The sequence below is a fragment of the Mesoplodon densirostris genome, chromosome 9 (genome assembly GCF_025265405.1).
Source record: "Mesoplodon densirostris isolate mMesDen1 chromosome 9, mMesDen1 primary haplotype, whole genome shotgun sequence".
NCBI classification, from domain to species: Eukaryota; Metazoa; Chordata; class Mammalia; order Artiodactyla; family Ziphiidae; genus Mesoplodon; species Mesoplodon densirostris.
Window position 1 is genome coordinate 6,737,700 of NC_082669.1, and position 11,558 is coordinate 6,749,257.

Genomic DNA, 11,558 nt, shown 5'->3' on the forward strand with positions numbered 1-11,558 from the left:
ACCTAAATGTACTTGGAAGGAAAAATGGATAAAGAAGATGTGGTACTTATGTACAGTGGAATGTTAATCATCCATGAAATCAATGAAATAAGGCCAGTTGCAGCACCTCCGGTGGACTTAGGGACTATCATTCTAAGTGACATAAGTCAGACAGAAAAAGAGATTTATCATAAGATATCACTTAGAGGTGGAATCTAAAAATGGCTACACATGGGGGCTTCCCTGGTGGCGCAGTGGTTGAGAGTCCGCCTGCCGATGCAGGGGACACGGGTTCGTGCCCCGATCCCGGAAGATCCCACATGCCGCGGAGCGGCTGGGCCCGCGAGCCATGGCCGCGGAGCCTGTGTGTCCGGAGCCTGTGCTCCGCAGCGGGAGAGGCCACAGCAGTGAGAGGCCCGCGTACAGCAAAAAAATAAATAAATAAAATAAAAATAAAAATAAAAATAAAAATAAAAATGGCTACACATGAACTAATTAAAGAAGAGAAACGGAGTCACACATTTAGGGCTTCTCTGGTGGCGCAGTGGCTAAGAATTCACCAGCCAAACAGGGGAAACAGGTTCGAGCCCTAGTCTGAAAACATCCCACATGCCGCAGATCCACTACGCCCGTGCGCCACAAATACTGAACCAGCATTCTCAAGCTGGCAATCCACAACTACTGAGCCCACGTGCCACAACTACTGAAACCCACACGCCAGCGCCCACGTTCTGCAACAAGAGAAGCCACCCAATGAGTAGCCTGCGCACCGCAACCAAGACCCAACACAGCCTATTAATTAATTAATTTTAAAAAAAAAGTTGCCGTCTGACAGTGCCTGGTGAGGGCCAAATTTCTGGTTCATAATGTGGGTCTTCTGGTTCTGCAACTAAATGATGTAATGGGCATAAGATCTTTTGTGTGCTACATTTATTAGGTCACTAATCCCATATTTGAGGTCTCTGGCCTCATGACCTAATCACCTCCCAAAAGCCCCACCTCCTAATACCATCAACAAGGGAGCTGGTTTTCAAAATTTGAAAACTAGAGGCACGAAATGTTTATACCATAACAGGGATCACATGGTTAATTTATTTTTCCTTTCATGTTAAATGTTTTGCACATTTATTATATAATCCTGAAACCCTTGTGTTTTTTTTAAGATTATTTTCCCATATAGGCCAGTACAGAGCAATGAGTAGAGTTCCCTGTGCTATACAGCAGGTCCATGCCAAAACGTATCTATTTTATACATAGTCGTGTGTATATGTCAGTCCCATTCTCCCAATTTATCCCTCCCCCACTTATCCCCTGGTAACCATAAGTTTGTTTTCTATATCCATGACTCTATTTCTGTTTTGTAAAGAAGTTCTTTTCTACCATTTTTTTTTAGATTCCGCATGTAAGCAATATCATATGATATCTGTCTTTCTGTGTCTGACTTGCTTCACTCAGTATAACAATTTCTAAGTCCATTCATGTTGCTGAGAAACCCTTAATTGTTAAGGATAACCCTCAATTTTTTCCAGTGTCATCAGCAATTCTTTCTGGCAGACATGTGATAACACTTTAAACAGGGATATTGAGACCAAAGTTCCTGACCTGCAAACAAAAAAAAATATTATTCATAAAGTGAAAACTTTGCACATCAAAGGCTGACAGCACGTGATCTCTATCGTTCTGCACCCACTGCTGACAGAGGGCAGAGGGGTTTGACTCACTAACCGTCCTCACGTGCACTTCGTCCTAATGGGGTATTCCACCTAAAACTTATAAGAAGCGGGACTGCATCATGGAACCCATCAATGACTACTGCAGATTCTGAAGCAGCAAAAGAAATAAAAATAAAAACATGATGAAATCATCCAAAGGGTTCTCCCTACATTGTTACATTAGTTTCCCTCCCACTGTGAACCCATTTCAAACCCTGTCACTTGAACCTGTTTTTATATTTTTCAACAAAAATAATGTTAATCTGCAGTCACACGCTCCAGTAATACTACACTATCCCTTGTGCAAGTACGTAGGGATTTGAGGAGCTATGGGAGGCTATCATGAGAGGTTCCCTAGAATAATTAGGACATTTCATTTAGTGTTCGCTCTTCTCCCTAAGATGTCTGCTGTCCTCTTCTTTTTGTAGCTACTAGCATTGAGAAAGTGACCAAGATAGGGCCCTTCTCTCTTCCTGCCCATGAATGCACCCGTGATGAACACCACAGACCTTGGTGCTTCCAGAAGCCCCTGAAGCTCCTGACCTTCCATGCATGGCATCACATAGAAAAAGATGGTGACGTGTATATTTGTATAAAACATGCTATAAAATTTTCGACTCTTCCCTTCCTCATAATTCCAAAAAATAGATCTCTTTGGATTTCTGTTTAATGCTGCTGGAGTTGGTACATAAGTTGAGGGAGGTATCAGGGCACACCAAAAGAGAGGGTAACTGCACAGAAAATACAAGCAGGTACATTTCTGTGTCGTTTCAAGCAGCTTATTTCCTGCATCAACCATGGTGATATGTTGACCCTTCCTCTTTCTACTAGTAGTACAACAAACAAATAGAAAGGATATTTAGGCTGCTTGTTTTATCCTCACCTCTCACAATTGACCTGCATTCACATATAGGACAATGAGGGGCCCTTACTATCATCTTACCCAATACTGGATAACTAGAGAATGTCCAGATTTTTCCAGGGATTATTTTCATATTCTCCAATCAGGTCTATGAAGGAATCTTACCTATTCTGTTTAATGAAGTCATATCTCGTGTGGCGCCCATCATCACCAATAATGGAAAGAAATTTGAAGGGTCTTAGATTTTACCATATTTGAAATTCCAATATTTTAGCCTGACATGTTTTTTGATTTTACAAAAAAGTATTTTAAATGAGACAAAAAATCATTTTTATGACACAGACAGCAATAGTTTTATATTTTTATCTGTTCCACTTGCACACAAAAGTCTCATGGGGTTATGTAAAGCAGTCCTGTTGGGTGCTGTGCGTGGGGCAAGTATCGATTAAAGCTTAGGAATCTTAAGCTTCACTCACCTGAAACTTTTAAAGTATGATGCAAACAATACTGTCTAACATTTGAACAGAGCAAGACACTGTCTTTATTTTATTTGTCAGGTAATTAATCTGTCTTTTGCCCCAGGGAGAGAAACAACTGGCATCTTCCATCAATGTGCTGTACAAAAATCTTTGAACAGAGAGTGCAAGCAGAGGCTGATAAAAGATGTGAAAAAAAAAAAAAAAAGAGAGAGACCCTTGTGGCATTTTCTCCTAACTTATTGCAATCTCCCATTTAAAATGTGGTAATAATCAATGTTCTGAGGAAAAGGCCCAAGGAAGGTTTTTGCTTTTGTGGAATAATGGGATTGCTAAAGATTTTAGGAGGTAAGAAGAATTGGTGAGAATGACCATGAGACATCAGAGAAAAGTCAGATCCATGGATGAAGTGATGTTTACCTCTGTGAATCAATGAGAGGTATTAGCAAATGAAAAGAAATTTGAATGCAACATTTTATGTATAAATGTAACCTTTCAGCTGTCCTAGAAAAAATTGATTTTCACTATGATACAACATATTTAGTTTAGAAAGTTAACAAATTTAAAGCTTAATAATTAGATTTATTGAGGAAACAAAAACAGAGGGTTTTGTTTGTTTGTTTGTTTTTTTGCAGTATGCGGTCCTCTCACTGCTGTGGCCTCTCCCGTTGCGGAGCACAGGCTCCGGACGCACAGGCTCAGTGGCCATGGCTCAGGGGCCCAGCCACTCCGCGGCATGTGGGATCCTCCCGGACTGGGGCACGAACCCGTGTCCCCTGCATCGGCAGGTGGACTCTCAACCACTGGGCCACCAGGGAAGCCCTTTATGGGATTTTTAAACTAATATTGAAATACTTCACACTGAGAACTAGCGCAGTCCTACCTGTAAATCGCAACCACTTGGAGATAAAATCAAGTGCAAGGAATGGTTTGTTCCTACACTAAAGTGAGGGTAGAGGCCTGACATTTGGGGCAAATGCTCGGGGGGCTCTGGAAATTCTCAACAGCAGCTGCTATTTGAGGATAAGCTGATCTTCCTCGGGAAGAATGACCTCTGACTCAGAGTCAGGAGCATGGAGTCTCGGCTCCAGCCCCAGGACGTGTTCACCGCTCCACACCTCCCTTAACTTTCAAAAGACGGCCTGATTTTTTAATCTGTAAAAGGAGAGGCATTTCAGGGGGTGTCGATGTGAGTTCTACTGCCTATTAATTGTGTAAGTTCAGTCAACTTCCTCAAACCTTCTGAAACCCAGTTTCCTAATATATATTTTAAGATAATAATAATACTTACCTCAAAAAGTGATGCTACACCTAATGATATAAGCAAATTTAAAGTGCCCAGCACTTAATACAGAATTATTTTTATTCTGACATTTTATCACAAAACTTTTCAAACATACGGAAAAGCTGAAAGCATTTCAGAGTGGACACCCATGTTGGTCATCATCTAGAGTCTACAATTCACATTGCACTGTGCTTGCTTTATCACTTACCTCTCCACTGATCACTCCCCTACCCACACACCAATCCATCTTATTATTTTTTGATTCATTTAAAAGAAGCAGACTTCAGTCCATTTCCAAATGTCATTCATTAGAGTACAATATTTGTCTGTGGCCCCATTTTATTCTTTGGAGGTAAAGTTCACACACAATGAAATGCACAAATCCTAAGTATATCATTTAATGGGTGCTAATAAATGCTCACCCCCTAAGCCCAAGCCCCACTCATGATATGGAATATTACCATCACCCCAGAAGATTCCCTCATGACGCATTCCAGTAAATCCCTGACCCGCCTTCAAGATGCAACTACTCTTCTCATTTTCTTGGCCCATCCAAAGCTTACCCAAAGTGATCCAGAACCTGTGTCACGTAACTAAAGATCTCGTTTCCAGGTGACTTTCATATAATAACAAAGAGTCAAAGGGTTTTATCCCCAAATCTATGCATTTTTCATTATTGTTTGCAACTCGGTTTCTAAGAAACGTTGCACCAATAAAATGACAAAATACATTTGGAACAATCAACCCAAGAATCATTTTGCACCAGCAGTGAAAATTCTCACCACAAGATGGCAGCAGCAGCCCATCATGTTGCTCCACACCTGCCCCTGTGACCCACCAGCTTTCGGATTAACAGGCTTCCACTCCGTACTCACAGCACACTTCTGTTAGGAACAGGGGGCCAACAATGATGAATAGCACCTGTATTTAGGGACAGCATTTTTAAACAGGTAAATTAAGGGGAACCAAGAAATCCACAAATGAGGCTGGTTAACATATGAGATACCCCTGAGACCAGGACTCTGGTTACCCCTGGGTCTCTTTGGTCAGCTTCAGGTGGGGCGTAGATGTGTTGATCAAAGCTGCCAGTGACACAAATCCAAGCAGTTATTATAGAACTCCAGTTACAGAATCAGTTGCCAAAAGCTGTTGATGTTTAACAAGTATGAAAGAAAAGATCTTCACCAAAGCAGCACAACTAACTGCCAGCATCCGTACAAGATGGTGGCCTGCAAACTACCTCTTCATCCTGGCTGTCAAATTCCAATTTGAATTGACAAAGGGATGCGAAGGCCTGAGAGACTGCTTCTGGACTAGAGAGCCAGGACTGGTAGGATCCACCTCCAAACAACACTGAAGAGTAATTTAGAGCAGGAAGGTCCTAGGGACCAATGCAACACTCCTTACATTTGTAATAAAGTTTGCAGTGTTTTGAAAACCAAGAAAAGGTCATATCAGTAGCCGATCGCAGAGGAAAGAACTTGAAGAACTAGAGCAAAGAGAATCTACAGCGCGGCCGGCGCTGGCTCGGATGTAGAAGGCCTGTCAATGGTTACAGACAGTGACCAGTGTGAGGGGCATCTGTTCCCCTTTAGTCTGTTGCATCCCCTTTCCCTGATGTGTTCACAGCAGAGACATCCACATGCGGGAGGTAATGTTAAGGAGGAGAATCCATGTGACAGACGACGGTGAGAACTTTGCAAGGTGTGGGACACGTCACACTCGAGGCTCACACCACAATTGGGGTATTAAAAAGAGATGACCCAGCAATCGCATTACTGGGCACATACCCTGAGAAAACCATAAATCAAAAAGAGTCATGTACCACAATGTTCACTGCAGCTCTATTTACAGTAGCCAAGACATGGAAGCAACCTAAGTGTCCATCAACAGATGAATGGATAAAGATGTGGCACATATATACAATGCAATATTGCTCAGCCATAAAAAGAAACGAAATTGAATTATTAGTTGTGAGGTGGATGGACCTAGAGTCTGTCATACAGAGTGAAGTAAGTCAGAAAGAGAGAAACAAATACCGTATGCTAACATATATATATGGAATCTAAGAAAGAAAAAAGGTGTCATGAAGAACCTTGGGGTAAGACAGGAATAAAGACACAGACCTACTAGAGAATGGACTTGAGGATATGGGGAGGGGGAAGGGTAAGCTGTGACAAAGTGAGAGAGTGGCATGGACATATATACACTACCAAATGTGAAATAGATAGCTAGTGGGAAGCAGCCGCATAGCACAGGGAGATCAGCTCAGTGCTTTGTGACCACCTAGATGGGTGGGATAGGGAGGGTGGGAGGGAGGGAGACGCAAGAGGAAAGAGATATGGGAACATATGCATATGTATAACTGATTCACTTTGTTATAAAGCAGAAACTAACACACCATTGTAAAGCAATTATACTCCAATAAAGATGTAAAAAAAAAAAAAGAGATGATTTCCCGAGGTGCTTAGACACATAACAATAACCCACAGGCACGAGGTTCTTACATTCTTCTACTTATAAAATCCATCACATGATGATGTATTGATGTATTACAGATTGGAATCATCTTGCCCAAGCCTTCTTAGAGAGCGAGTCTGTTGAAACTGAAGTCCATTCAAACTAGCTTGTTCATCCAAAGCCCTAGGGGAGACACATCTCAGCACAAGTCCCCTGTCACTGATGGATAAAAACCCTAACTGCTTGCAGCAAGCGATGAGCTTACCTTAACACAGTGGATAATGTTGAAATTACTTTGATTCCTTGGGCTGACAAGATGCACATATTAAAGATCTCCATAATTAAATATACAATGTCAAGTCAAATAATCATTGGAATGAACAGGGAGCAGTGAGGACCGCTGGGCCTCATCCAACCCTTCCAACTCCGACAGTTCATTAACGAAGACAAGGAACAAACAGAGTCAGGGGTAGACAAATGGAACATGTCGGGTTTAGGGCAGAAATCTTGGTAAAGGTGAGAGTTTTCTTCTGCTCTTGTGGAAAACCTCTCTCACTGTGATTTTCACTGCAGCTCGTGACGGTGTGGATTCCTCTGGGAAGTTGGCCGGATTTCCTGGTCTCTCCTCGGCAAGGACCAGCACCGGGGTGGTGTCTCATGGTACCTGCAGCCCGGGAGTGGGGGGTCAGCGCCCACCTCACAGATGAGAAAATGGAGCCCCAGGAGGCTCCTCCTGCCAGGGGTCCTGAGGCTTCCTGAGGCCTGACACCGGGCTGGGGACACATCTGCAGCCCCAACCCCCCGACAATAAGAAAGCCCAGGCTGTGTGGGAAGAGATCTCTCTAAACCACACAGCCCGCAGAAGGGCCCCAGGCACTTCCTAACTTCAGCTCCCAACCGTGTTGTATTTTTCCCACGAGGTATTACCATCCTTAAACATACTTGGTTCCACTTCTTCCTCTGTACGTCGTATTTTTCACGTGCAAAGTATTCTGCTACTATTATAATAAAATAACCTCATTTGTTAGGGCTCCAAGTCCCTGCTTTCTCCCTTAAAGGTTCTTGATCATTTTATCTACTCTCCCTTTTCTTCAGCCCTAGAAGGGGCTTCTTGTGACGCCAGCCCCTGCAGGCCAGCACACTGCGCCCGCCTCCTCCCCCCAGGCTCCCATCAGCTGCCTTCAGCACCACTCCACCCAACAACTGCCATCCCTCGGTCCTTCTGCTCGCCCACCCTGCCCTAAGCTCTGCCCATCTCTGCCTTGGCAGGCTGGCCCCGCAAACCTGATTCCTCCTCCTGGGCCTCACCTAGGCTACATTTTTCTCCCCCTTTGCATCTAGGGGACATGGGCCTGTCCCCAGCTGGCAAGGAGCGGGATGCTGTAGGATTTGCAGTGAAGATGCGCGCGGCCTCCCCAGCCCCGACTTGCCCTCCTGGGGCGGGCGCAGGGCAGGACTTCAAACACCTCCTGATGGCTCTAGGGGGATGAGAGGTGCTGGTTCCGGCCATCCACCCCTCCTGGATGGGACACTGCACTTCCTCTGTCTCCTCTTTCCTCTTCCTATTGGCTCTTCCTCGTGACACACAAACTTATCAACATCTTTGCATCCTAAGGAGAAAATATCTCCTCTGGATCCTTACTTTCCCTCAAGTTTCTGACTCGTTTTTCTTCACTGTCAGCGTGAGTAAGTTACGAGAAATACCCTCCGAGCAGCTACTTCTGTCTGCTTCCTCCTTAACACTTTGCTGTCTGGCTTCCATCCAACCCCTTGATGGAGACCCCATAACTGCTCTTTCAAGGGTCTTCAAGGTCCCTTAATGTTCACAAGGTCCACCAACCCTTCCCTGAAACGCACGAGGTTCTTCACACCTCACCCGCTCTCGAAATCTTCTATTCTCTGCGACAGCTTTCTTCTGTCTCATGTTTTTCTCCCTCCTCTAAGACTTGAAACTTTGAATTCAGATAGACACGGCTCAAGTTCTGGATCCTCCCGGATTTGTTTGACCTTCAGCAAGGTACTTAAATTCTCCGAGCCTCTGTTTCTTCACCTGTAAACTGGGAAAGATAAGGGAACAAGTATAAAGCCTTCAATGAGAAAACACGCAAAATGTGTAGCAGAAGGTATGCATCATAAGAAGTTGATTTCCTGCCCATCCATTCCACCTCCATCTCTGTGTCCCACAGAGCCCCCGGGACAGTGACATTTAGTAAATATGTGTGAACCCACATAGAATCAGGGGTCCTGCATGATGACCAGCTTCTGGCTGATGAGTAGGTTGGCTAAAAGTGGAGAGAACAAAGTACCACGGTGGGAGCCAAGTTTCTCACCAGGCAGATTCCTTGCAGATTCCTCATCTCTAACCCTTCTTCCTTTGCACCACCCTGCCACACCCCCAGACAGTGTCTGCAATCCTATGTGTTAGCAGGCGATGGAATCCACAGACATGGGAGCTTAAATGAGCTTTTCCAAAACAGCAGACCGCTCAGATGTGCATGCCAGGGCTAAAGAGGGAACATCTTGCTGGTCCTGCTTGCAAAAAACAAACAACAAAAAACAGTTTTAATGAACATTATATTCTTGTATAAATGGTATAAAGTTGATAATGTTACCATATTCAGAATTTATAAACTGTTTTCCTTTGACACAGAATTTACATCCTTATGTTTAAACCACTGAATTGCCTTGATATTTTGTTCTGGCTTGTAGTACATTCTTAGAATTAAGACAGCATTGCAAATTCTTAGAAATCAGGACCAAAAATGAGATTGTTCTTAAAAGCTAATTCTGGGGGCCTGTTCATGGCGGTTCCGGGATCTCCAACATGTTTCCCGGTTGTGGTCCAAATCTGTCCAAAGCGGAGGCAGTGGAGCTTGAGGTTCTTGCTGGTGTGAAATGACTGAGTACAAACTGGTGGTGGTTGGAGCAGGTGGTGTTGGGAAAAGCGCACTGACAATCCAGCTGATCCAGAACCACTTTGTAGATGAATATGATCCCACCATAGAGGATTCTTACCGAAAACAGGTGGTTATAGATGGTGAAACCTCTCTGTTGGACATACTGGATACAGCTGGACAAGAGGAGTACAGTGCCATGAGAGACCAATACATGAGGACAGGCGAAGGCTTCCTTTGTGTATTTGCCATCAATAATAGCAAATCATTTGCAGATATTAGCCTCTACAGGGAACAAATTAAGTGTGTAAAAGACTCAGATGATGTACCTATGGTGCTAGTAGGAAACAAGTGTGATTTGCCAACAAGGACAGTTGACACAAAACAAGCCCATGAACTGGCCAAGAGTTATAGAATTCCATTCATTGAAACCTCAGCCAAGACCAGACAGGGTGTTGAAGATGCCTCTTACACACTGGTAAGAGGAATATGTCAGTACCGAATGAAAAAACTCAACAGCAGTTATGATGGGACTCAAGGTTGTATGGGATTGCCATGTGTGGTGATGTAACAAGATACTTTTAAAGTTCTACCATCAGAAAAGAGCCACCATCAAGCTGTACTGACACCTTGGTCCTGACTTCCCTGGAGGAGAAGTATTCCTGTTGCTATCTTCAGTCTCACAAAGAAGCTCCTGCGGTTTCCCCAACTGTCAGTAGATCAGTATAATATTCGCTATTTGAGAAGTTCTCAGAGTAACTACCTCCTCACTTGGTTGTCTGACCAGAGAAATGAACCTCTTGTTACTCCCAGTATTTCTCCACCCTGGGTTCTCGCCGAGCACACACAAACAAACCTCCGCCACCCCAGATTTTTCATCTGAAAAACAATTAATGCTCTGAAACAGAGAACCAAACTGTAGAAACATGAAATTCTGTAGAAAACAATGTCTTGAGCTCTGAAGTAGCAACTGCTGGTGACTTTTTTTCCTTTTTACTGTTGAACTTGGAACTATGTTGGGTTTTGGAGAAATGTCATAAATTACTGTTTTGCTGAGAATATAGTTAATGTTGCTATTTGGTTTGTTTGTAATGTTATCAGCTATATTCTATAAACTGGCATCTGCTCTGTATTCAGAAATTTAAAAAAAAAGCTAATTCTGGAAGAAAAAATGACCCACCTTTCATGTTTCTCAAAGTTCAAAACTTGTTTAGTAGCGCTTTTAACACAAGGAAAATTGTGTTCATTTCCAATAAATGTCAATACTCTCCACTGAAGAAGAACTTGTCCATCATTAAAATCCTTTTTGAGGGCTTCCCTGGTGGAGCAGTGGTTCGGAGTCCGCCTGCCGATGCAGGGGACACGGGTTCGTGCCCCGGTCCGGGAAGATCCCACATGCCGCGGAGCGGCTGGGCCCGTGAGCCATGGCCGCTGAGCCTGCGCGTCCGGAGCCTGTGCTCCGCAGCGGGAGAGGCCACAACAGTGAGAGGCCCGTGTACCGCCAAAAAAAGAAAAAAAATCCTTTTTGAGTTTTATTACACAACAGATGTAAAAGCACCCTGGAGCACTAATAAAAATAACTGTTAACAGCTTTATTGATATATAATTCACATGTCATAAACGTCCCCATTTAAAGTGTACAGTTCAACGGTCCTTAGTATATCCACAGTTGTGCAACCATCACCACAATCTGATTTTAGAACATTTCATTCACCCCAAAATGAGACCCATCATTCACTCCCTGTTATAGGTTAAATTGTGTCCCCCAAAAATCACGTGTGGAAGCCCCAATCCCCACTGCTTCAGAACGTGACCTTATTTGGAAATAGGGTCTTTGCGGTTGTAATTAATTAAACTGAGATATTGTCATATGTCTGAGCCCGAATCCAA

The 11,558-nt window shown here is 43.6% G+C and overlaps 1 protein-coding gene across 1 annotated transcript; it reads left to right on the forward strand.

Annotated features, from left to right (window-relative positions):
• Positions 1-9,569: 9,569 nt before the first annotated feature.
• LOC132496011 (GTPase NRas-like) lies at positions 9,570-10,311 on the forward strand. The gene has a single exon (XM_060108151.1). The coding sequence runs from the start codon at positions 9,670-9,672 to the stop codon at positions 10,237-10,239; it is 570 nt and encodes a 189-aa protein (XP_059964134.1). The 5' UTR covers positions 9,570-9,669; the 3' UTR covers positions 10,240-10,311.
• The last annotated feature ends 1,247 nt before the right edge of the window (positions 10,312-11,558 follow it).

What these genes read in the sequence shown, in the direction of transcription:
- LOC132496011 (XM_060108151.1), top strand. Translation starts at nt 9,670, where the DNA reads ATGACTGAGTACAAACTGGTGGTGGTTGGAGCAGGTGGTGTTGGGAAA.